Source organism: Phodopus roborovskii, unplaced genomic scaffold, assembly GCF_943737965.1.
Source record: "Phodopus roborovskii unplaced genomic scaffold, PHOROB, whole genome shotgun sequence".
NCBI classification, from domain to species: Eukaryota; Metazoa; Chordata; class Mammalia; order Rodentia; family Cricetidae; genus Phodopus; species Phodopus roborovskii.
Window position 1 is genome coordinate 6,566,570 of NW_026126434.1, and position 27,289 is coordinate 6,593,858.

The 27,289-nt window shown below is 39.5% G+C and overlaps 1 protein-coding gene across 6 annotated transcripts in view; it reads left to right on the forward strand.

The window, feature by feature from the left end:
- Nucleotides 1–27,289, forward strand: part of Lims1 (LIM zinc finger domain containing 1) — a 101,942-nt gene extending 74,653 nt beyond the window's left edge. For 4 of the 6 annotated variants that reach the window (XM_051186709.1, XM_051186710.1, XM_051186707.1 and 1 more), the window contains exons 2-10: nucleotides 1,679–1,838; nucleotides 12,037–12,103; nucleotides 13,403–13,523; nucleotides 13,901–14,050; nucleotides 16,002–16,152; nucleotides 17,687–17,779; nucleotides 19,785–19,833; nucleotides 20,922–20,997; nucleotides 21,172–21,353. In XM_051186709.1, coding sequence (XP_051042666.1) covers nucleotides 1,679–1,838; nucleotides 12,037–12,103; nucleotides 13,403–13,523; nucleotides 13,901–14,050; nucleotides 16,002–16,152; nucleotides 17,687–17,779; nucleotides 19,785–19,833; nucleotides 20,922–20,997; nucleotides 21,172–21,319 — 1,015 coding nt within the window. In that variant the 3' untranslated portion in view covers nucleotides 21,320–21,353. Of the gene's footprint in view, nucleotides 1–1,678; nucleotides 1,839–12,036; nucleotides 12,104–13,402; nucleotides 13,524–13,900; nucleotides 14,051–16,001; nucleotides 16,153–17,686; nucleotides 17,780–19,784; nucleotides 19,834–20,921; nucleotides 20,998–21,171; nucleotides 21,354–23,925 lie in introns of those variants that run through there. The other 2 variants (XM_051186708.1, XM_051186706.1) reach the window with 1 other exon arrangement.

Here is a 27,289-nt window from a genome sequence, read left to right on the forward strand (position 1 = left end):
TGCTATGGAAACAGCCAAACTTCGAAGGAGGTAGGAGCAAGGCATCTGCTTACAGTATCTGTGAAGTTAGAAGCTCTGCACACCATCTGTCTCCTGGCATTGGTAGTGGTAAACCAAAGAAATATCTGAAAAGTCAGAAGCTCTGCCACTGGGGCAGACTTGCTTATGGTACAGGCCTGTGAAAACAAAAAACAAGTCAAAACAAACAAAAAAGCAACTTGTAAAACTATGTAGAATAAGTGGGCCAGTGACTGTTCAGCATAGGGAACCTTCTCCATTTCTAGAACTTTCAGAAACAAAGTAGTTATTAGTGAAATTCTCACCTGATTCTTTGCCTCAGTCATATTGTCTTTCATCTGAAGCACCAGTGGTTAGAGAAAACAGATCATTCATTGAATACATCCTGTATTTTGAGGTGTAATGGGGTTGCTCATGACAGATCTGTCAGAGTCACTCATTGCTGTCTACTGCCTGGCTTCATTTTCCTGACCTGCAAAACATGATTGCATCCCTACCATGAACTCTCCAGAGTTTGCAGTAAGGTTCTGATCTGTGATGGATGAGCCTGGATTCTACTCCTGTGTCACCTCATTAACTAAGAAGCAAGCTCAGTGGTGTTGAACTCATCACCCACCTCTGAACCTATTCCTCTATCTGGAAAATGATCTTTATTATATAAAATTCTGTGATTTTAAGATAAATTTTATATTGTTAGTATTCAGTGTTATCTTGTACTGTTTAATAGAACTGAGGCAACTTGTCCAGTTTTCAGAGGTTTTAAGAACTTGTTTTCAACAGGATCCAGTCAAAGGTATAATCTGAATTCAGGTTATAATATGATATTCAGTTACATGAAGTTTAGATTTTGTTCTTTAAAAGGAAAGAAATTGGTTTTAAGTTGTCATTTCAGAGAGGAAAGGAGCTCATGAGGCCCCACCTCATGAAGCTATTATTGGCAATTGATGGTGCCTAGGGGAGGGAAAATCAGTTTTCTTTTGTAGTGTGACTCACTGCAGGTTGCCTATGATCCAGTGGTATGGCAGCACTAATTAGACTCAGTATGTTATGAGAGGAGGAGGAGTCATGAAGTTGGGAGCGTGATAGGGAATGGAGAGTCCTGCTGGAGGTGGGGAGCATTATGATCTATATATTGTATTCACAGCAAAGAACATTTTTTTAAAGACATTATCATGTATATTTTTAACTAAAGTTACTTATCCAGCTATAAGCCTGAGTCCTTGAGGGAAGCATTTATTCGTGGATTATTTATTTGAGACAGTCTTACTGTGGCTATATGGCCGAGGCTGTTCTTGAACTCTTGGGTTCAAGCAACCTTCCTGCCTTTACCTCCTTAAAGGCTGGAACTACAGGTGTATCCCACTGCATTCGCTAAGGGAATTCTTGGCTCGAATTTGTGTTCTTAATATCTAACACTGCTTACAAAAATGCTAAAAAATGCTAAATTCAAGCAAAAGCAAAGCAGGAGGCCCTTTCAGAAACCCAAGGGCTTAGTTAATGAGACTGGGCATTTTAACTTACAGTTTTTGTGAAACCTGGTTTTATGAATAAAATATGAGTTTTATGTTCAGATAGAATTTGCTCCTCAGTTCTTGATGTCATTTGATCTTAAGCCTAATTATAAGTTAACAATCTATACCTTGTCCTTTGTGTGTTTTAGCAACATGGCCAATGCCTTGGCCAGTGCCACGTGTGAGCGCTGCAAGGGGGGCTTCGCAGCTGCTGAGAAGATCGTGAACAGTAATGGCGAGCTGTACCATGAGCAGTGCTTTGTGTGTGCTCAGTGCTTCCAGCAGTTCCCAGAAGGACTCTTCTATGAGGTGGGTCAGCCGAGCAGTCCTTCTCTTTCAAATTAATTACCAAAGATGGAATTAAAGTGCCAGGTATTTAGTACCTAGGAGACCGGTGATGAAGTGCATATGGAACATGTAGGTCACAACCTAAAAGGGATGCTTGTGTATACCTACCCATCAGTTCATCTTATTCCACAATCTACAGTGTCTTGTGACTGTCTATCACACTAAGTACTTCTACTGCAAGTGCAGAATCCTTTCACAAGGCTTGCAGCAGAAGCATCTCTGGCCTCCCCCCCAGTGCTTGCCCCTACATGGGCAAGCACTATCCTGTGTCTTCCTTTATCAGGATGTCATTGGACATCCTCCTGAAAGGGAACCTGTGTCACCAACTTCCTGATCTCCAAGCCACATTCTGGAGATTTTCATGCATTTTATAAAGAGGATGTTGGTTGGAATTGAACATTGCAGGAACCACACTGTGTGTCTTAAGATATTTCTAAACACTTGTTTTTCTTAATGTCATCAAATGGTCTGTATTTCCACCCTCATTGAAACCTTTTTATCACAGTAAACATGTACTGTGGGGATGGCCTAGAGAGGCTCAACCCCCCCCCCCATAACATGAGTAAAAATGAGAGTGACGACTTAGCACACCAGTTATCAGATTTGCAAATATGTATATATATGACAATATATGTATAGAATTATGACACCACTAAAGATGTCTGCTCTTTGATTTCATTTATAATTATTTTATGTGTATGTGTGTTTTGCCTGCATATATTTCTATTTACCGTGTGCATGCCTGGTACCCTTGGAAACCAGAAGATATTGTGAGATCCATTGTGTGCTGCTGTGTAGTTATAGGAATTGAACCCAGGTCATCTGCAAGAACAGCCTGTGTTGTTAACTGCTGAGCCATCACTCCAACCCCTTTGATTTTTTTTTTTTTTTTTTTTTCTCTCCCCTTTCTCCTGCCAGACTTAGATTTTCCTGCCTCCATGATAGAGGAAGGAAAGGTAGTTTATAATGGTCATTACTAAACTGATTATTACACTGAAACATTTTCCCACTCCTCTGGGGAATGAAATTCACGGGCCAGCCTGGAAAACTTTTGTCCCTCATAGATGCTTAAAAAATCAAACTTCCTTTGATGAATTGTCTATATTAATGAAACTAGGAAATAGCATTGCACACATAGTCAAAGAATAAAATTTTATTCCTTGGTACACATATTATTCTTGAGTTCCCACATATGTCTCAGGAAAAACAAACAAAATCTTTAGCAGTAGGGAAACTCTTTTTTTCTTCCTCTGGGAATCTTTTTGTCAGAAATGATGGCCTTGGGAATGGTAAATGACAGTCATGGAAGAACAGCAACAGGAGAGGTCAGAGTCCAACTGCAGGAGAAGAGAAGATAGAAGGAGTGCCCAGGATATAAAGATGGTGGTAGCAGGCCAGATACTACTGAGTCTGAATGGTTGTGATTGGTACAAAGAAGTACAAGTTGGGCCCCCAGGGGCTGTAACTGCATGGGAGGGAGGGTTGCTGTTAGAACTGCTGTCACTCAATTTAGAAAACTCTGCACAGAAGTTGTCAGAAGGCTCTGAAATTGCAAACTCAGCCAGATCATACTGTTCTGATTTTAAGATTTTTATGATGAATTAGGGAAGACATAAATATGAAGCTTTTATTACTCACACCTAGAAGTCAATACACATAGGTTAGGGAAGTATAGGCAGGAATAGAGAGACAGGATCCATAGGCCAAAGCTTTGTTTGGTATCAGCATACAAACAGGTCTCCTGTAAAAAGTTTTTACTGGTAAGTTTAAAGCAAGTAGGCACAAGTTTCAGGTGGCTGTGTTGTGATATCTGTACAGTCCACACTGGGTATGGGAGTCAGCCCAGACACACAGGCTGTATCTAGGTGACCACAAGTAGGTGGTTGTCAAGGAACAGTGATGTATGACAAACATCTGGATTGATCACACTGTGGAGCTGGGAGGCACAGAACTGAAGACCCAACCTTTGGTATGAGAAAGTATAGCTTCTATTCACAGTGGTTGCCAAAGCAGCATGTTATTATAGACATCCATGATAGGGTTCCATAGCATACAAGGAGTCCCAGACATGTGGGGGATGACTTAGTCAATAAAGTGCTTGCCATGCAATAATGAGAACCTGAATTTGGATCTCCAGCATTTATGTAAAAAACCTATAGTGGCATATGCCTATAATACCATAGCTAAGGAAGCAGAAACTGGAAGATCCACCCTTGACTTGCTGCCTAGGCTCTAGCTGAAATCTGTGAGGTTAAGGTTGATGGAGCTCCTGTCTTCAAAAATAGATGGACAACCACTAAAGAAGACATCGATCTCTGACCTCCACATGATCACACACACACGTTACTGCACACATAATATGCACACAGACAAATGAATATGTCTAGATAATACACACCATAAAGCACAAAAAAAAAAAAAAAAAAAAAAAAAAAAGAGAGCACTGGTATTCCTACTGTATTAAGTCCTCTTTAATCCCTACCTTCCTTTTCTTTTGTGGCCCTGAGAGGTGAAAACTTGATAACACACCAAGTAGCAGTTTGCTCTGTGACAGGTATTAAAACCTGTTTCAGCCCTAGTATCCATACAGGCTTCTTCATAAGATTAAGAAAATGTTACTGAACAAGCAATTTAGGAAAAAGTCAGAAACTCAGATGGAAAGAACTTTGTCTTCTGCCTGATCTGCCTACCCTCTGAGAGCATCATGGAGCACAGTCCCTCTTCATGCCTTTCTCTCGTGTTGTCCTTTTGCCTGCCGTTTCAGCATTATCTGGCACCATGTTTGCTCTGCCAGCAATAGCTTCTCCTATGCACCTGCTTGTACATGTGGTTCTATCAGCTGCAAGGCCACTTATGTTTGGTCAGGTTTGGAAACAGCCTTCCTCAGAGCAGAATAAAACATGACTCACACTTGTCCTTCTGTCCACTCCTTACTGCTCCTCTTTTCTGGGCTATAAATAGCCTCTCTAGTATTATTCCAAAGATGTTGAGAATCCAGAGTTGGGCTATATTGGATTGTTGCCCTCTGGGTCCTAAGGAAGACAGCTATTTTAGCTACAATGTTTACTGCTTAAGGTCCTTTTAGTAGCCAGGGATTTGTAAACCTGCAGATGAAAATAACAACTTTACTTTTGGTTATATGACATATTGGAGGAAAGGTTATCCTCATCTAAGAATGTTTGTATAATGAAACATGCAGGGCAAGACATGTGAGGTGGTGATAGAGTATGTGCTTGCCCTAGGTTTAATCCCCAGCACTTGAGAAGATAGTCAGGAGAGGGTGTCCTCTCCAGACCATAACTTTGCTATTGTTTTTGTCTTTTGCCAAAGCGTCCTCCTCCCCTTACTTCCACAGTCCTTACTCTTTCTTTCCCTTTGGATACTAGCTATGAAGACTTATAGATAACCACATGTGGTGTTACACACCTGTGATCCTGTCATTTGGGTGGCTGAGGCAGGAGATATGCAAATTCAAGGACAGCCCATATGCTTAGAGAGAGAGACAGAGACAGAGACAGAGAGAGGAGAGAGAGAGAGAATTGACTTTTCTCTGTAGAACTTCCTGGTACATTGGGTAAGATAACTAGGATATCATCCCTCTGACCACAAAGGTAAGTCTGGACTAGACCCCTGTTCATTGCCCATTCACTAGAGCACAAGCATTGCTGGTGCATCTCTACTTCCCTTAAGCATAATAGAGCTGGATATGATTACATACGCTTATAATCCCAGCATTTGGGAGAGACAGGAATACTAGGAATTCCCAACACCTTCATGGTGGCTCACAACCATCTATAGTTCCAGTGCCATAGGGCCTCATGTCCCCTTTTGGCCATTTTGAGCACCAGGCACACATGTGATGAATAGAGGTGCATGCAGGCAAAACTCCCATAACAAAAAAGTAAGTAGGCATTTTTGGTTTGGTTTGGTTTGGTTTTTGAGACAGGGTTCTCTGTATAGCAGCCCTGGCTGGCCTGAAACTCTGGCTGGCCTTGACCTCACAGAGATCCACCTGCCTCTGTCTCCCAAGTGCTGGGATTAAAGGCGTGCCCCACCACTGCTCAGCATAAATAAACATAAAACGTTTTTGTCTCAAGAAAAATAGAGCAACACAATAGTGACATAGCAACTACTACGAATACTACCCAGATGTGATTCCAATCATACTACAGTGACCCTTTCTCCTACTGGATGATGATTATTTTGGAGGGGTTTTGTTGTTGTTTTTGTTTTGGTTTGGTTTAGTTTTTGGATTTTTGAGACAGGGTTTCTCTGTGTCTTTGGAGGCTGTCCTGGAACTAGCTCTTGTAGACCAGGCTTGTCTCGAACTCACAGAGATGCGCCTGCCTAGGATTTTTAAAGGCATGTACCACCAATGCCCTGCAATGATGATTAAAACATGAACCTAAATTTATCCATTTAGGTAGAAATCTGTCCCCAAGGAAAAATAATGTGTTTTGCAGCTTTGTTCGTCAAAAAAGAGCTGATGTACCCAAGGTGCTTGCCTAGGAGATGTATTCTAAGACATCATTACTGCTACTAACCAGCCCAGTGCCCTCTTTTGGGTCCACAGAGCACTTTATCCATCTTTAACATGGAGCACTGTTCCATCTCAGTGTGGATATTTATTACTACCCTTTTCTTCCCATTTAACTTTTAATACCTCTGCACAAACTGTCCACACTGATCTAATAGCTTTAACACAAGACTGTAATCCCAGCACTTGGGAAATGGAGGAAAGAAGGATCAAGAGCTCAAAGCCATCCTTGACTATATAGCAGGTAGAGAGACCCTGTCTCAAAAAGAAAAGAGGAATCACTGCTAGATCTCAGTTTGTGCAGTTGTCTTCTAATGCATATGAACCATTATTTTATAAATCTACAGATATGGTGATGGCTTAGACTGATTAACTGCTATTTTCTGGAGGAAATGCCTATTTAAACAGGCCCAAACACCAGAAATTAATGGTTTCTAAGTATAGCTTTATGATACCTTGGTTATCTCCACTAAAAGGAGCTAAAACTAACAGTTAAAGAGGGATACAATTCAAACTGGCATAGACTGAACCAAGAACCAGGCCTAGGCAGGGGTCTTGTATGCTGCAAATCCAGCCAGTGTGGCCAGGGCCAAGTTCTCTTTAAGATTCAGACTTTCCTCTCTCCTTGTTTGGTTTTCCCATTGTATGCCTTCCTCTCCATCACAGACTATATTAACAGGAAAGGCCTGTTGGTAGTGAATGCTGTAATGGAACAATGATTAATAAAGAGTTTCCTCACTCATTTCCTCTAATACTATATCATGATTGTTCAGGAAGCCTGGGACTGAGAAGTGAAGACTGAAGGAGGAAACTCTTAAGCCAGCCTCTCTGCTTATCTGCTGACCCACTTGTTTCAGAGCAATTTGCAGCAAGTGTATAAATCACTAGGTGAACGGCCAGCATCTGCAGATTCTTGAAATAAGGCCATCAGCTAAATTTCCAATTCTTGGCTTTAAAGCAGCAGCTCTCTGATAGTAATTTTCACAGAATTCCAAAAACTTAGTACAGAAAGAAGCAGAGCTGTTGCTTCTGGAGTTCGACTCCCCCACCGAATAATCTCTGTCCCCATGGGGTAGAAGGTCTTAGAATTCTTAGACATTTGCTTAAACAATTATAATTGGGAACATAGTATTTCTTGCAGTCTTATTTTAATTTGTGGTGGTGTCAGTGAAAAACATCTCCTGTGGCCTCCTTTATTTGAACATTTTGGTTCCCTGTTGATGGTACTGTGTGAAGAGGCTATGGAGCCTTGTGGAGGAAGTATGTCACTGGGAGTGGGCTTTGAGAATTTATCACTTCACCCCATCCTTCCCTCCCCCCTTCCTGTGTGTGAGTAAGAATGTGAACAGCCAGCTTCCTGTTCCTGCCACTAGGTCACGCCTTCCCTGCTATGTTGAACTCTATCCTTCTGGAACTGAAAACCCAAATAACTAACCCTCTCTTCCTTAATTGCCTTTGGTCAGAGTTTCATCACAGAAACAGAAAGCAACTAATTCAATCAGTGTATTCCTTGTTTTAAATTGATCTGGGGGTTTAATGTAGTTATCTAAAAGATAGTATTCCTGGAAATTTGACTCCAAAATTAATGATTTCTGAATTTTTTGTTTTTGTTTTGTTTTTTTGTTTTTTTGTTGTCTTTTTTTTTCTTCTTCATTTTATATCCGAGACTTGTACTTTGGATAAACTTTCTGGATTCCCAGGCTCTTAATTTTATGCTTCATGGTCTCTGCAGTACATGGAAAAGAGGCAGCTCATTAAAGCAGAAAGCTCTTGGAATAGGAATGGTAGTCCTAATACTAGGTCTTACACCGCAGAGGGGCATAGGATCTGAGATGAGAATGGTTGTAATGGAATCTGTTCCTTAATCCTTGAACTGTTTGCTGAGGAGGTTTTTGGTTTGTTGTTTTGTTTGTTTGCTTCTTGTTTTGCTATTGTTTTTGTTTATGTTGGTTTGTTTTTTGCTTGTGGGGGAGGAGCTTTTTGGTGGGTTTTTTTTTGTCTGCTTTGTTTTTTTTTTTTTGTTTTTTTTTTTTTGTTCTTTTTTTTTTTTTTGTTCGTTTGTTTGGGTTTGGTTTTGAGATGGGATCTCACTGTGGAATAGCTCTGCTGGTCTCAAATTCAAAGAGATCTGCTTCTTCTGAGTCCTTTCTGATTTGACTGATAATATATTTATATGCACAATAATACTTTACTTGCTTCTCCCACTTTATGAAAGAAAAGAATCTCAATTTCTCTTGGAATGATTTGCTTCAGGACACCTCTCAACAGATGCATTCAGCCTTTAAAGCCTCCCAACTTTTCTTGCCCTGTGTATTTTCTCAATTAGTATGAAGCTTGGCTTGGGGAATCATGTTCGTTCTGTATTCTAGTATGTTGTGAGTTTGGAGTTGTAGAGAGTAGTCTTGACACATCACTCCTTTTAAGGTTTTGCCTTGTGCACCTCTGATGAATGTCAACAGCTTCCATTTTTAAAAGAACAGTTCCTGTGAAGGACCTGAAAAGATGGTTCTATGGGCAAAGTACTTGCTTTGCAAGCCTCACAACCTAATTTCAGAACCTCAGAACTTACATTAAAGCTAGATTCTGGCAAACCCTGAATGTTTCTGACCCAAGATGGCTGGCTGCCTATCCAGCAGTGGCCACAGGGGATCTCCTCGGGCCAGGTCTGCCCAAACAACTGAGTTGTACTAGTCTTTGTGGGCAAGGGGGACAAGCTGGTGACCTATGAGAAAGCACACGCTCCATATTACACCAGCTGTAGGGCAGCTGTCACACAGCACACAGAAGACCATGCTGCAGTTCAAACAGCAAAGGATTTTTTTCTTAAGTTCTTGCTGGGCAACTTTCTAGGTAACTGACTTGACTAGATTGTTTGAAGTACCAGACCAATCAAGTAGACATCTTTCCTCTGTTCCTGACACAGCTGTCAGCACACGAATTTTAAATATTTGTGGCCCTCAAAAGTTGAATACAAGTCAATATATGTGGATGTTCTTTCTTATTTCAAGCTTCATCCTACAAAGGACCAAAATGCAGGAGATGTGAAATAGAATTAGAGGAAAACCTGCCCTCAGAGGATTAGCACATCGACTCCTGGCTGCTCATGAGTGTTGCCGGAAGGAAGGAAGGAAGGAAGGAAAGAAGGAAGGAAAAGAAAGGAAGAAAGAAAGAAAGATGCAGTAGTACATACCTATGGGAAGATGGGAGAGATAGACAGGAGAATTCTTGAGAGGTTATAGATCATCTGTTCACAGCAGTAATGAATAAGGTAGAAAGACTGAGAACCAAGTTCACATTGTCAAGAAGTTCTGAGCAGGACTGGAGAAATGGCTCAGTTGTTAAGAACAGCTGAGTTTGATTCTCAGCATCTTTGTGAGGCAGCTTCCATACATGTATAATATATGCTTCCTCATACATATATACATTTTAAATAAAAAGATAAATCTTTTTAAGCTATAAGCATGGTTATCTTTTCAAAATGTTATAATTCAGTGAATTAATATCTACTTCTTTGCAATATGTTTCAAGTATCATCTTATTAAGAAAGAGTTCAGATAGGGTTTAGTAGTTAAGAGAGTTTACTGCTCTTACACAAGACCTGGGCTTGGGTTCCAGGACCCATATAACTTGGGCTTACAACTGTGTCTGACTCCAGTTCCAATGCCCTCTTGCTTGTATGAGCACACACACATACAAATAAACATTTAAAATAAGAGAATGGATTTTTAAAAAGAGTTGGGATTACTGAATACATATTAATAATATGAGTTGTATGCTTTGAGCTTAAATAAACAGCCAAAGTTTATTTTGACTCCCAGGAGGCACCAAGAGGATAGGTGTACACCACACACACACACACACACACACACACACACTGGTCACTCAGGAAGCCAATGACATTGTTATTAGCATTTGAACACTTAAAGTCTGGAGCTGTAGTCAGTGTTCTTAACTCCAGTGATGTTGTGCTTCTCACAATTTAATTCTATAAAAATTGGCACATATATATTTATTTGAAAAAATATCCAACTAGGCAAAAGTTGTACCCTGCGTATAAGCTATATTTGGCATGGGCCCTTGAGAAATATTTGGAAGGGAAGGGCATGCTTTCTAAGGAGCAGTTTACATTTTTGTTTGGGGCTGACGTTTTGTTGAGACAAGGTTTTCCCATGGCCTCAGACTTACCCTCTTCCATCAGAAAAAATTGTTTTACAGGTGTGTAAACTACTATGCCTGGCTGTTTAGTTTTCAGATTTGCATTGGTCACTTAAAAATATTGATATTAAATGAGGCATGGTGGTGTGTGCACTTAGGAGGCAGAGGCAGGTGGACCTTTGTGAGCGCAATGTCAGTCTGGTCTACATAGAGTTCCAGGCCAGCCAGGGCTACATATTGACTCTGTCTAAAAAAAAAAAAAAAAAAAAAACTCAGTGGCTCAGTGGTTAAGAACATTAGCTGTTTATCTGGAGGACCCGGGTTTGATTTCCACAACCCACATTGTAGCTCACAACTGTCTTAACTCCCAGTTCCAAGGGGATCCAATGTCATCTTCTACCTCCATGGTCACCAGACATATATTCACGTAAAACACCACATACAAATAAAAATAATTCTTAAAAATTACACTAGAATATGTACTCCTTGTAAATAACTAGCCTTACAGTGAAAAAATTTAAATACTGACCTAAAATAATGAGGGGAGGGGTTTTAACATATGCAAATTGTCTGGGTTGAGGGGTCTATAGCTTTCATCAAATTCATATGAGGCAGGAGAGATTACTGCCCTTCCAGATGATCCAGGCTCAATTCCAAGGACCGACATGGCAGCTAACAACCATCTATAATTCTAGTTTCAGGAGATCTGATGCTCTCCTGTGGCCCTTGTGGACATCAGACACACATGGTACACAGAAGTATCCATATACATTAAATAAAAGCAAACAATTATTTGTTAAAATCCTAAAATAATTAAGCACAGTCAGAGGTAAGACCAACTACTCACTCTGTCCTCACCCTATACAGCTTCTGTGTGTGATATATGTGTGTGCATGTGAATGAACATGTGTACTTGTTTATGTGAAAGTTGAGGTTATTTTCTTTGATTATTCTCCACTTTATATTTTGAGACAGTGCTTCTCACTGAACCTAAAGTTTTATCAGTTAGGCTAGGCTGTCTGGACAATGAGCTTTGTCCCCCTGTCACTATGCCCCCTCCCCCAGGCCAGGGTTACAAGCACACACATCTGTGTTCAACTTTTATGTGGGTATTAGGCTATCCAATATCTGATTATTCCCTGTTCCAACATAGAGGTATATGGAAGATTCCAAAGTTAGCCAGGTATATTGTGTATACTCATGAAGCAGAGGCCAGCAGATCTTTGAGTTCAAGGCCAACCTATTCTTCATAGCAAGTCCGAGGCCAACCAGGGCTCAAAAAAAATACACTTTGGTAAGGACTGGGTTAGTTGATTGGCAAAGTGCACTTACTTAATATTCACAAGGCTTTGGATTTGTTATGTACACACACCGCAAAAGCCGCTTTTGTTGTCTTTTCATGAAATTATTTCCTTCTGTGGTTGCTTCAAATGCCTAAGTTGATGGCCTTTGTGCTTTTTCTTTCAGTTTGAGGGAAGGAAGTACTGTGAACATGATTTCCAGATGCTCTTTGCTCCCTGCTGCCACCAGTGTGGTAAGTTTTACTGTTGAGTATAAGTGAAAACTAAGTTTCACAATCATATAAGTCACTGTTGTAGTTTGTCTCTATTGCCATGATAAAACAATCTGACTGAAAGCAACTGAAGGGAGGAAAGGGCTTAATTATTTCATCTTATATTTCCAAGTCACAGTTCGTCACCCAGGAAAGTCAGGGCAGGAACTTGAAGCAGAAACTGTGAAGAAACAACTTGCTGGCTTACCAACAGACTTAAGCTCAGCTACTGTTCTATAATTCACAGTACAGGACCACTTTCCCAGAGAATGGTGTCAGCCATTGTAAGCTGGGCCCTCCTAGATAATTAACAATCAAGATATTCCCTACAGACAGTCCCAGAGACCAATCTGATCTGGGTAATTCTTCAATTGGGATTCCATTCTCACAGGACCCTAGGATGTGTCAAGTTGACTGACAGTTAAAGCTAACTAGGACAGTCATTTAACTCTAGAAAGTGTAATATTTTCTTTAAAATGGTGCTTTTGCCAGCTTGCTGGTGGTCTGACCAGAGAAGAGACAGGGAATATTCCAGTTGAGTAGATAAAGGTGCATGTATGTATGTATGTGTATACACACACACACACACACACACACATATATACATATATACATATATACATACATACATACATACATACATACATACATACATACATACAAACATACTTGGTCCATTTATTGTAGCCACCTCAGTGGTGGCTCAACTAGAACGTTTCTGGTGATTAAGACCCTGAATGCAATGTTTAAAGTGCTTAGTGATGGAAGTCAATGTGAATTATGAGAAAAATGTGGCAGACCAGGCATGATCCCAACACTCTGAAAACAGATATAGGAGGATCTTTGAATTGAGGTCAGCCCAGTCTCTCTACAAGTTTCAGGCCAGCAACTACATGGGGGCTCACAACCATCTATGATGAGATCTTCTGCCCTACAGGGATACATGTAGACAGAACATTGTATATATAGTAAATAAATAAATAAATCTTAACAAAATAAATTAGGCTGGTAGTAGAGACCTATAATCCCAGATACATGAGATGCTGAGGCAGGAGGATCTCTAAGTTTAGGGCAGCCTGAACAACTCAGTTGAGGTCCTGTGTCATAAATTAAAAGGGGAGATTCAGAGGGCTGGAGATGTGATGTAACTTTGGTAAGGCAGTGGCTTAGCATTTGAGGAGCACTAGTCAGTCCCTAGTAAGCCCTCCTTAAACACTTGCCCCTTGGATTTATAGCAAATAAGACCTTTCATCACATTCTTTGTGCTTTACTTTCCCATAGGTGAATTCATCATTGGTCGGGTTATTAAAGCCATGAACAATAGCTGGCATCCTGAGTGCTTTCGATGTGACCTCTGCCAGGAAGTGCTGGCAGACATAGGGTTTGTCAAGAATGCTGGCAGGTAGAACTTTGCCATTCTTGTTGTATGTGGGTAGCCAAAAGGAATGTTCAAGTCTCATGCATTTTCTCTATGGTGTCTGAAGTCCTGCTCTAGGGTGTGAGAACACAGAACTAACCATGCACTGACTTGCTTAGTACCCTGGAAAAGGACCTCAGAGCTGTTCTGCCAGTGAAATGTGGGCAGTGATGGAAGTCCATGCACATCTCTGGGTTTTCAGTAGAACAAATTTTCCCTGCACTTTGAGTCTGGTCTACTAAGCACAAGAGATAGTTTTCTGAAAAATGGTTTATTTCATTTCTATTCAGAAATATGAGAGGTATTTTTCTAATAATTAAAAAGAACTTAAGATTTTAAATTTCCATTTTGGCCCTGTATAGACACCTGTGTCGTCCATGTCATAATCGTGAAAAGGCCAGAGGCCTTGGAAAATACATCTGCCAGAAATGCCATGCCATCATTGATGAACAACCTCTGATCTTCAAGAATGACCCTTATCACCCTGACCACTTCAGCTGTTCCAACTGCGGGTACTACAGTGTTTTCCTTGATGTTGTGAGAAACAGTAGACTTAAAGTGAAGGAACAGTTACCTATATTTCTCTTACTGCAGCAAACAGCTTACCTTGTTTTCTTCAAGCTTTTGTTTTGTTTTGCTTTTTAATTTGGACTCTCTCGCTCGCTTTCTTTCTTCCTTTCTTTCTCTGTCTGTGTGTACCTGTGGTCTCATGTGTGCTAGGCAAATGGTCTGCAAGAAGTGAAACCCTTAATTCTCCAACTTTTAGTGTTAGATCCATAGAAGGACCAAGAGCATTATATAATAGCTGTATACCACAGAAATATCTTTGACAGCTGGTTATTCAATGTAGAATGAGTGAGTTTATAAGTAGATAGGAAGCATAGTAAAAGAACAATTAGCAGACAGCTCAGAAGACAGTGAGCTGGGTGTTGGTGGCACACACCTTTAATCCCAGCACTGGGAAGGCAGAGGCTGGTGGTTCTCTGTAAGTACGAGGCCAGCCTGGTCTACAGACAAGCTCCAAAGCAATACAGAGAAACCCTGTCTCGTAAAACAAAAAACAAAAAACAAAAAAAAAAAAAAAAAAAAAAAAAAAGAAAGAAAGAAAGGAAGGAAGAAGAAGAAGCACAGACAGCATATTATCACCAAATCAGGTACTTAAAGCATCCAGCAGAAATTACTACTAGAGTAACATAATTGAGAGAGGGGGTAGAAGTAGCATCATCAAATTAGGCACTTATAAAAGCCTACAGAAATGAGTAGACTGCTGAAACAGTCATGCTTGAGTTGCTTTTTTCTATGTTGATGTTTTTGTTTGCATGAAGTATGTGTACTATACATGTACCTGATGTCCATGGAAGTCAGGAGGAGGAATTAGATCCTCTGGCTGGAACTAGGAATCAAAATGGTTGTTGCCGGGTGGTGATAGCACATGCCTTTAATCCCAGCTCGGGAGGCAAAGGCAGGCTGATCTCTGTGAGTTCAATGCTAGCCTGGTCTACAGAGTGACTTTTAGGACTGGCTCCATAGCTACTGAGAAACTCTGTCTTGGGGGGGATGAGGGAGAGGAGATGGTTGCTACCTACCATGTGAATGCTGGGATTAAACCCATGTCCTCTGCTACCATAGGCATGCTTATACCTCTGTCTCAACCATGGTAATGTCTGTTGGTAATTGTTCACAGTCCAGCTATTCTCAGGGCTCAATTTTTACAATTTTAGTTGTTTGCTGTCCTTCATCCCTTTTATAGTTTGTAAGGGCCACTCTGCCCCAGAACAGAGTTCACAGCCAACTTTTTAGTAAGTTTAAGTAGCACATGATGGAGCCAGAGAGATGGCTCAATAGTTAAGAGCACTGGCTCTTCCTAGCACCCACATGGCAATATACAACCCTCTGTAACTTCAGTTCCAGTGGATCTAATGTTCTCTTCTGGCTTTGAAGGAACTAGGCACACATGTAATGCACAGACATACATACAAAGTACTATACACATAAAAATATTTAAGGCCCATGATGATTTGCCTGTATAATTTCTTTTCTTATTGTTTTTTGTCCTTTGACAATTTCATGTGAATATATAAAATGTTTTGATGAAAATCACCCCCACTCTCCTCTCTTGTCCTTGTTGTTTTTATAGTCCACTGAGTTTGATTAGGGTTGTTTGCAGTACATGATTGTGAAGTTATAGGACAGCAATAATAACAGGACTGAGTGGCATGTGTCTGACCTCTTCTGTGTCTCACCATTAGTACAAGATGCTGGTAACAACCTGAAACCCCGCCTAGTCTCTTAATTCAGGTTTCTCAGATCACTTTTAATGAAGGAAAAATAGAAGTTATCAGGAATTGTGAAGGATTGTTTTGATTGTATCTTTTAAAGTCTTGTAAAAAAAAATTCTGCTACCTCTGTTGGGTACTTATTCAGCTGTACAATAGTATTCACTTGAATGTCTTTGGAGTGCAGGAAGGAGCTAACGGCTGATGCCCGGGAGCTGAAAGGGGAGCTGTACTGTCTGCCATGTCATGATAAGATGGGGGTCCCTATCTGTGGTGCCTGTCGGAGGCCCATTGAAGGGCGAGTAGTGAATGCCATGGGCAAGCAATGGCACGTGGAGGTAAGTACAGCCTGACCCAGATAGCTAGTACTTTGTTTCTGTGCCCCAGGTATGCTAGCAAGATAAGAACAGTTTAAAGACTAAATATTGGCATTAAAAAAAAAAAAGTTGACTTTTGTCTTAATTTGTTTCTCTATCACTGTGATTTACAAAAACAAAAAGCAGACTAAGCCAGGTGTGGTGGTGCACTCCTTTAATCCAAGCACTTGGGAGGCAGAACCAGGAGGATCTCTATGAGTTCCAGGACAACCAAGACTACATAGAGAGAGACCCTGTCTCTAAAACAAAACAAACAAGTGGCCAAAAGCAACTTGGGTGAAGAAAGGGTTTATTACAGGTTATTTTTCATCGAGAAGTAAAGCCAAGTCAGGAACTCAAGTCAGAAACCTGGATGCAGGAACTGGAGCTGAGACCAAGGAGAAATGCTGCTTATGGCTTACTTCCAGACTCATTGTCAGCTAGCCATCTTTCTTACAAAGTCCAAGTTCATATGCCCAGGGATTGCATCTCCCACAGTGTGCTGGGCCCTCCCACATCAATTAGCAAACAAGAAAATACCCCACAGATTTGTCCATGGGCCAGTCTGATGGAGGCAACTGCTAGTGTTAAGAACTAGTTTATGTCAAGTTAACAAAAAAAACCTAACCATTACAACGTAATAGTAAATAATAAAAATCTAGGTTGTTGTAACATGACAGTATACTTTGTTCTTAAATCCTTCTTGAGGACAGGAGTGTCACATCCAACAACAATTAGTTATTCTCCATAACAAAACTACTGGGATGCCCATCTCCTTTCATATGTCTTAATTAATATTTTGTATTTTTTTAAGATGATTTTTATTGTATGTATGTGAGTGTTTTGCCTGCATGTGGTTCCTGGTGCCTGTGAAGGTCCACAAGGCCATTATCTCCCGGAACTAGAATTAGGGATAGTTATAAGTTGCCATGCTGGTGCTAGAAAACAAACTCAGATCCTAAACCAGAGCTGCAGGTGCTTCCAGTTGCTGAGCAGTTACCCTTCTGGTTTTCGGGACAGGGTTTCTCTGTATAACAGCTCTGGCTGTTCTGGAACTCACTCTGTAGACCAGGCTGCCCTTGAACTCACAGAGATCAGCCTGCCTCTACCTCCCCCGTACTGGGGTTAAAGGTATACGCTGCCAAAACGTGGTGCTAAGCAGTTATCTTAAGGTAACCCATTAGAGCCTCATAGACATCATAATCGTGACCATAAAAGTAGCTGGTCTTGCCAGGTGTGATGACTATGCACACCTTTAATCCCAGCATTCAAGAGGCAGAGGCAGGTGAATATCTGTGAATTCCAGGCCAGCCTAGTTTTTATATGTACAGAACTACATATATAAAATCTACATAGTGAGGTGCTATCACCAAAGGGATGAGAGGAATCTGGTTATTAATCTTACTATCTTTCTAAGAATTGGTTAACTTTGAGGTGTCTTTGTTAGATAAATCAAGTTACAGATCTCACAACAAAATACAGATTATTTTATTTTAATCTATTCAATGTTTTCCAGCATTTTGTTTGTGCCAAATGTGAAAAGCCATTTCTTGGACATCGCCATTATGAGAGGAAGGGCTTGGCCTATTGTGAAACTCACTATAATCAGGTAATAATTGTACTTACTAGGTATTTGATACATGTGACTTCAAAGTCATTAATGTTTCGACTGTAGAGAAAGCTTTTGGAAAATATGCATTGGTCTACAGAGATGTATTTTAAATCTTTGAGTTACTTACTAAATAATATCTATATGTCTGTCTACCTTTTCATTTTATGTGTTTGCCCAAATTTCTGTTCACCCCATATGTTCAGTGCCTGTAGAAGCCAAAAGAAAGGGCATTCTATCCCCTGAGACTGAAGTCAAAAGTGGTTGGGAGCTGCTGCATGGATGCTGGGAATCGAACCTGGGTCCTCTGGAAGAGCAGCCAGTACTGAGACACCTCTGATAGGTTTTTGAAAAAATATTTTTGTTAGCTCTTTGAAAATTTATATAGTGTGTTCACTCCCACCTCATTCTAAGTCCTCCCAGACCCCACCTTCCTATGTCCCCTAGTTACATGTCTTTTTTTTTTTTTTTTTTTTAATAGCACATCTATTCCAGTTTGTGCTCCTATTTACATTTGGTTATGTGGCTATCCACTGGTCCACTTACAGGAGCTACAATCTTAAGAAAGGTTGATTCTCCTTCCCCAAGAAGCCATCAACTATCCTAGCTCCTCAGTTAGGGGTTAGAGCTTTTAACAGTAAGCATTTGATGCAGTCATGTCCTTTTACCTCCAATACATTTCAATGTATATTTCCCTAGAGTACAGAGTTCTTTATATATCAGTAATTTAGTTTATGTTTTATTTTTTAGACATTTACTTATTTATTTAGAGACAGTGTCTCTTTGTATTATAGCAATTGCCTTCCAAGTACTGGTTTGCACCACTGCACACAGCCCAGTAATGTTCTTTTCTTTTGTTTTTTGTTTTTGTTTTTCTACACAGGGTTTCTCTGTAGCTCGAATTCACAAAGATCTTCCTGCCTCCACCTCCCCAGCACAAGGATTAAGGGTGTGCACCACCGCTTCAATAATGTTCTTTATTTATTTTTTATTTTTTTTCTTTTTGGCTTTTTCAAGACAGGGTTTCTCTGTGGCTTTGGAGCCTGTCCTGGAACTAGCTCTTGTAGACCAGGCTGGCCTCCAACTCACAAACATTTGCCTGTCTCTGCCTCCTGAGTGCTGGGGTTAAAGGCGTGCGCCACCAATCCTGGCTTCAATAATGTTCTTTTTTTTTTTTTTTAGATTTATTTATTTATTATACAGTATTCTGTTCAATAATGTTCTTAAAGCACTTTTTTTTTTCCTGCTCTAAGACTGGTATGTAATTCTAATTTTGTTGTATTTCTTTAGCTTCCTCAAATATAGACCATCTCCAATCTCCTTAATAGGTCCTTTTCCCTTGGGCTCCTCCATTCATTTTCCATTACTATTTTGAGATTGTGGGCTCTTGGCTAGAACACTGAGCACTGGTATGTCCTCAGTGCCTCTCCTCTGTGTTTATTGCTGCTCTGTTGGTTCCCATCCAGGCTTGGTGTTGGCTGTATCTGTACTGTGAGTTGCTGTTTCCCTTCCCTTATATCCAACAAATATTACCTGTGAATAGTCACTTTCTGACTGTAAAATGCCCTGCTTCTCATTAGTTTCTCCTTAGGTTTGGTGACATGCAATATTGCTGCCTGCTATGGGTGGAAATAATAATTATCCCTGTTCAGTTGGCCCTCAGCACTCTGCTTTGAACAGCCACCATCCTCTTCTTGGGCATGGGCTTGTTTGTCTATTCATTTCTTATCAGTAAGGACTTAAAAGTTCTTGTACTTTTTTTTAATTAATTATTTTGGTGCTCAAATTGTAACCAGGAAAGATATATTTAAGTGATGAAAAGTGAATGCTTTTCATTTTAACTAATAATTAGTTTTCTCTAGAAAGGATAAATTCTACAACTTAGTTGCCAGCTACTTGTTTTTCAGAGGTAAACAGAAAGGACAGAGATCATATAAATATTTATTAAATGCTTAACTCTAACACACCTTGAGCTTTCACCACTGTTTCTTGTTTTCATTTTCAGCTATTTGGTGATGTTTGTTTCCACTGCAACCGTGTCATAGAAGGTGATGGTAGGTATCTGTGGGTAGATGGGACCACTTTAGCAGAACACTTGGTGAAAGAAGCTGATTCTTGGTGTAGGTTTGATGTGGTCATTATCAGTTATTTGCTCTTGGTATGCTTCTCAAGTGCTCTACAACAGAGAGGTAGGCTAATGAGGCAACATAGCCACTGTGAGCTGTGTTCCAAGTCTCTAGGATTTATTGAATGGACTCACCAGACAGGACAGATTGACAACAACATGAGGAAAGCAGCTGTGTTTGCTAATGTTCACTAGCCAGTCCTGCCAAAAATTTCCTGCCAGAGTTCTAAACAAAACTGTTGACAGCATGTCATGGCTCTCAGCAGATATCGCCTAATCAGGAAGTGCTTTGTGGAAAGCTGCAGAGAGTATCAAGGTTAGTCTGGGAACCATCTTTAGGGCCCTTGCAAATCAACTGAACTTCGGAGACACTTGGAAAGACAAAGGAAGTTACAGTCTTCGTGTCATCTTTGAAAGAAACACAGCTCACATTCAGATAGTCTGGAGTTTAAAGTTTTTTATTTGTCTGAGACAGAGACACAGCAGAGAGCTTGCAGGTCTTCAAGCCTCATCAGAAAAGCTCATCTTAGCCACATGAGTCAGACAGGTTAGCTACTGTCCACAGTGCTAAAAGGAAACAGTGTTGGTGTCTCTGATTTGTAAGTAAAGAAAAATTAAAAGCTAAAATAAGGCAAAATGGGGCTGGGGAGATAGTTCAGAGGATAAACATGAGGACTAGAGTTCTGTCCTTAGGACCTAGTTGGGTGGTGGTGGCACACACCTTTTATCCCAGCACTTGGGAGGCAAAGGCAGGCAGATCTCAGTGGAGTCCGAGAACTGCCTAGTCTACCAATCAAGTTCCAGGACAGCTGGGTCAGTTATACAGACAAATCCTGTCTCAGGAAAGGGGGCAGGAGGGGGGGGGAACCTCTCAAGAAAGAAGGCTTGGTCTCCTCCAGGTACCTGGGAACAGCCTTCTTTGTTATTCAGGTTGAGAACTGAAGCCCTGCTTCCCACAGTGAAATGCTCCCATGTAATTGGCTCTCTTCTTCCCTCCCCCCCCCCCGCCCCCAACAGTGGTCTCTGCCCTCAACAAAGCCTGGTGTGTGAGCTGCTTTGCCTGTTCCACCTGCAATACCAAATTAACACTCAAGTAAGTCCTTGGTCTAGCCTATCATGACTACTGAAGCTAGAAGTTTTCAGATGCCATTTAGAATCTAAAAAGGGAAATGATTGATGCCTGCCTCTTCTTTCTCCTGAGTCCTTCTAAATGTAAATGTTGTTCTTTAATTGTTCCTGTTCTGTCCCTTCTTTGTTCTACTCAAAGGGATAAGTTTGTTGAAATTGATCTAAAGCCAGTCTGCAAATACTGTTATGAGAAAATGCCAGAAGAGTTTAAGAGGCGACTTGCCAAACGGGAGAGAGAAGCAAAGGATAAGGACAAGCAGAGAAAGAGAAAGCCAGTGTGTTTGTAACCGTTCTGTCCCTTCCACGTCATTCTTATTGCTTCTCCTGTGGTCAGTCTTTCAGGGTGCCTTTCCCTTTTGCCTGTCTTTTTGTTCTTTTTTGCATGTTTTTGTGGTTTTCAGAGATTGAAATACTTGTTCTGTGTAGAGTTGACTCTTTCGCCTATAAAACTTAATGAGATTATATGCACATAACCACCTCATCTGTAGGCATAACTAAACTAAATATTTTCCCAATATTTTCTTACCACAAGAGCTGTTTTGTGGGCAAAAGTTTAAATATTCCAGTTTTAGCCAGAAGGCTAAAGGCACACACCTTTAATCCCAGCACTCAGAAGGCAGGGGCAGGAAGATCTCTACGAGTTCAAGGCCAGCTTAGGCTCTCTACAAAGAGAGTTCCAGGACAGCTAAAGCAGTTATATAGAGAAACCCTGACTCAAAAACACAAACAAAAAAATTCTTGCTTTAGACTAACTAGTTCTCTTATTTGAAATTTATATTTGTCTTTTAATTCTTCAACAAAAGGAACAAAATTTGTTTTAAAGTTTTAAAGTTCAAAACACCATGAAGGGAAAAAATAACCATCCTGTCAATAATTTAACAAAATGTCAAAGATTGAAATACATTCCATAAACCAAGAGTAAAAGCTCACTACCATTTAAAGATCACAGAGATAAGTTGTTTTTGCCATACTGTGACAGAAAAGCTGAACTGAGGGCACAGAAGAGGCAGGCATGTGCATACAAGCCTTTTCTCACACCATTTAAACCAAAGTGCCCCTCAAGTATTTGATTTGCCAACTGGCAGTATTTAACATTTTAATTAGTATCAGCATTAGTTTCTTTGTGGAAAGCAGATGGAAAGCCAGACTCATAGCTGTCATCCTAGCATTTGGGAGGCTGAAACAGAAGGATTGTCTTGAGTTCAAGGCCACCCTGAGCTGTATATAATTACAGTAATATAAAAAATAGAAAAAAAATGTATTTTAAAATATGTGAGTAAGAATTATTCTTGTTATTAGTGTTGTTCTTTACAATTACTTAAATGCTGGATGTAATGGCACACACTTTGAATCTAGCACTCAGGAAGCAGAGGCAGGCAGATCTCTGAGTTCAAGACCAGACTGGTCTACATTTAGAGTTCAAAATAACAAAATTATCTCAAAACAAATAGTCCAATTTAATGTGCTTTAAGATACATTAAGATTTGAGCGCATTTTGTAATCATTATCATTCATAAGGGTATACCACTAGGCATGTTCTACAAATGTTTCCTAAGTATAACTTCACAGCAAATGAACAAGTTGTAAAGTTATATACTAACTCAAAGTTACAGGCATTGGAACTCAACACAAAGCCCCTGAAGTTAGCTATGTGAGTGTGCTAGAGATGGAGACCATCTAAGAGTTGTTTGCTCCAGAGCTGTTCATAAGTAGATTGATGCCAAGCTTTAAGTGAAGAATTGTGAATACTTAAGGGTGGCCCATTACCTTAGAATTTAAGAATGATAACCAGCCTTTTTGTCCCAGTGGCTAAAATGGCCTGTTACCATTTAAGCTTTTTTTTTCTTTTTTTAATTAAGGTGATTTTTAAATTAGGAGATAGAAGGAAAATTATTTGTACAGGAAAGATAAAACCATAATTCAAAATACTACATAGTAAGATCCTTTTACCTTCAAAAAGTAAGTCACTCACATTATGTAACCCAGTTCTTTGTTTAAATAAATTTATTGGTGACAGGCATGTTGGTTCACACTTAGATTCCCAGCATTGGGGAGGCTAAGACATGAAAATCACCATGAGTTCTGAGCCAGCATGGACTCCAGCATGAGACTGTCTCAACATACTAGTAGGTTGGAAGCACTGAGAAGAAAGCATTAGCTTGATACTTCAATATATGAACGACTTACTTGAGCTGAATAGACAGTTCAGTGGTTAAGAGTATTTGCTGCTGTTTCAGATCAGAGGATCCAGGTTCAAGTCTTAAGCACACACAGCATCCCACAACCATCTCTAACTCCAGTCGCAGGGATCCAATACTCTCTCTGACCTCCATGAACACCACATAGTGTACAGACATATGTGCAGGCAAAACACTCATACATAATAAATAAATAATAATAAATAGATAAAATTTTATTTGTTTTATCTAAATTATATTTACATTAGATTTCCTGGAACAATTAGTAAGACTTAACAAACATTCCATGTTCTAAATATAGGTGTAAGTGTATTTTGTTAACTGATACCAATCGTTTGTTTTTTTATTTGTTTTTTCAAGACAGGGTTTCTCTGTGTAGCCCTTTCCCTTATGGAACTCTCTTTGTAGACCAGGCTGGCCTTGAACTCACAGAGATTCACCTGCTTTTGCCTCCCAAATGCTAGGGTTAAAAGTGTGTGCCACTGCCCAGTTTACCAATCATTCTTTACATTTGTCATAAGAATTGAGATTAGAATTACAGTTCTTTATTGACATGAATATAGATACTTTATATAGTATGTTATATGCTGTTTTTATATGTAGTTTAGTGAACTTATATCACATTACTGTGTGTGCATGTGCATGCACTTGTATACATTTCCACTAATTTCTTTTTTATATATAATTATCTTTAGGAATAAATTTGTGGAGTTTGACATGAAGCCAGTCTGCAAGAAGTGCTATGAGAAATTTCCATTGGAGCTGAAGAAAAGACTTAAGAAACTGGCTGAGACCTTAGGGAGGAAATAAGTGCTGGTTTGGGTCTTGTTTTGTATGGTTCTCTCTTCTAGCCAATATTGCTTCATTTGATCCACTCTTATCTAAAGGTGTATCAAAGCATTAGTAGTTTTCTTCACATTTTTCTTTTCTGATTTAAAAAGACAAAATGCTTATTCCTATGTAAAATACAGATGAAATCAGAACTTTAGCCTTAGCTAAAGCTATATAGCAAAAAAGAGAAACAGAAAAAGGGGGGGGCATGTTAAAGGGTAATTTTAATTAAGCCCTGTCCTCTAAAACTAAGTTTAACTCTTCAAAATTAAGCACCCTGCTCTGCAAACCAACTCTGGATCCACATGGAAAGAGAATTCACTCCTACAAGTTGACCTCTAACCTCCACAGGTCACCCCAGTCCTAGGCCAGCCATGGCTGCATATTGAAACTTTGTTCCAAAAAAAGAAAAGTGGCTGTGTATGTCATATGGCCTGTGTGCTAATATCTATGCTGCATGCATCACCTAACTTGCCTTGCCTTAGAAAACTGCACCTCCTAATCAGGAATGCTAGATGTTTATATAATACCAAATAAAAATGAATACTTTTACTGAGATGTATAATCAGCTTTTACATTACTCAGATTTTAAAATACTCTAGACTCTGCTTTCTATTTTATAAGAAAATAATCTCTTACTGGAGAAGGAAATAAAGAAGATAAGTAAACTGCCAAAATAATTCCTATGTAGTCTCAGTGTGTTTATCCAATTAGTACTGTAAAAGCAACATTCATATTACTAAGAAGCAAAAACTTTTCAGAATGACTTGAATTTTTGTTAAATTACTATGCTTAGTTTTCTATTTTGTTCTTCTTATGAACTTCTTTCTTCATAAAGTTGCTGTAGCTACTAGAATATCTTTTACATTCTTTAGCCAAACAAACAAACAAAAAATATGCTAGTTACCTTGAAAATACTGCACACTGTGATATTGGAAAAATGAAACATTTAAAAATATATTATACAGTATTGCTTTTAAACTTAATATAAAGTATATAGTATTCAAATAGGATATGAGATGAAATATTATGCAGCTTGGAATGTATCACTTTCAAAAGTGGTTGTGAGCCAAGGATGGCAGCATTGGTCTTTAATATCTGCACTCTGGATACAGAGACAGACAGGTCTCTGAGAGTCCTAGGCTAGCCAAGGCTGCATATTGAAACCTTGTTTCAAAAAAAGTGTCTGTGCATCATATTAACCTGTGTGCTGATATCTGTGCTTCATACATAATCTAACTTGCCTTGCATCCCCTAATCGAGAATTTTGATGTTTATATAATACCAAATAAAAATTCTTTGACTGAGATTTATAAACTTAGAATCATTTCATTTTTAAAAATTCCTTCTCAGGAAGCCAGTGGAGATTAATCCCTGTCTTCTTTGTAGAATGACTCTGATATATGTTCTAGGTTTTTTTCATTTCAAATCTCAAAGTTGGATTTTATCTACTATAAGACAGTAAAAAGATGTAAATGAGACTTTTAGATTGAAAGAGGGTAGTAAGAATATTAACTTTTGGTAAAAATCAGTTCTACTTTATAAAAATTTTTATTCTGAAATATCTGGGCCATTCTTTTTGTATAAACTCAATATGCAAAAGTATGAACATTTAAAAAGATGTTTCTGCTGCTAACATGTTACTTTTTTTTTTTTTTTGTGAGTTATCAAGATGTATATATAGCCAACATTGCTGGCTATAGTGACTCACATAGTAGTCTCGGAACTTGAGAGGCTGAGACAGGAAGGTGGCCATGAGTTGGAGGTCATTCCTAGGTTACAGTGTAAGATGCTGTCCACCAAGATATCCTCACAAGCAGAAACACTATATATTGCTTTGCCATAACGGCTTCTCAGGAGCCTGGAAAAAGCTCAGTCGGTAAAGTACTTGTCACACCAGCCTTAGGACCTGAGTTTGAACCTAGAGGCAAGCAGATCCCTGGACTTGGGTGGACAACCCAAGTTAACTGGTGAGCCCCAAATCCAAGGGGGGGAAGCCTGAGGAGGGACACCCAAGATTGACATCTGGTCTCACATGCACATACACAAATGTACACATTCAGAAATATATACTCATATACACAAAAAAAAAAAAGATATCCCAGGATGCTATTACTCTGCCATTAAAATGTTTTGTAATCATGAATTTTTTAAATAATACTTGGTTATGTATACTATGGGATACATTTCTGTTTTCAGATAACTAACTTGTAACCAGTTATTTTTCAATACTCTTTTGGGATTAAGAAAGTTATAAATGATTAAAAACAATATATGCTTTTGTGTTTGTTTAGTGGTTTAAAATTGTGCCTTTGTCAGCTAATAATGACAAGCAGTGAATACCTTAAAACTTATGAAGTATTAGACAAGTAGAATTTGTAGTCTATGGTCTTGATGCTAAGTTCTTACCAACCTCACTAGAAATAGCAGAAAAACAAGCATTCACATGCTTCCCTCCTACTCTGGCCTGAGCCTGTGCTGACCCATCTCACATGACATTGCATAGTTCCCACTGCCATCTTTGCTCAGTCTTCTTCAGACATGAATATTTCTGAAAGTTTGACTTGTCAATTATATAATACTTCAGCTAGAGATGGCACCTCTCTCTGTGGGGATGTCATTGGAGCCCTTAGTGTGGAAGAAGATGAAGAGGTTTAAGTGGCAAAGACGAAGACGTGGTCTAGTTCCTGTTTGTTGTTGGGTTTCACTGGCTGCTGGTATTTGCCAGTGTTTGAACTTTTAGGGGCAGTCTGAAATAATTCATTGTGCTTATAAAATTTCTAAGTGCCTTTTTTGTCCTTAGTTATCCTGATGTAATGGGGAAAGTGGATACACATAAAATATTTTTTGTGTTATGTTCAAAGCCTGCTGGGCTTTGCCTGCTTTGGGGGTGGGGGAGAGCAGGCATTGAGACAGGGTTTCTCTGTGTAGCTTGGCTGTCCTGGAACTCGCTCTATAAACCAGACTGGCCTCAAACTCACAGAGACCCACCTGCCTCTGCCTCCTGAGTGCTGGAACTTAAGGGCATGCATCAGCCCCTGAAATAGATCACTTTGCCTCATCCATTTGCCAAAGTAGCTGATTCCAAGTTAAGCAAATTTTGACATAGGCTCACAATATTCTTGTGTTTTATTTTAGATTGTAAGCTTAATGGCAGGAAATTATATCAATAATGTGCTTTTTATATAGCAGCCATTGCTGTATAACTTTGGTGCTTAATAAATGTTT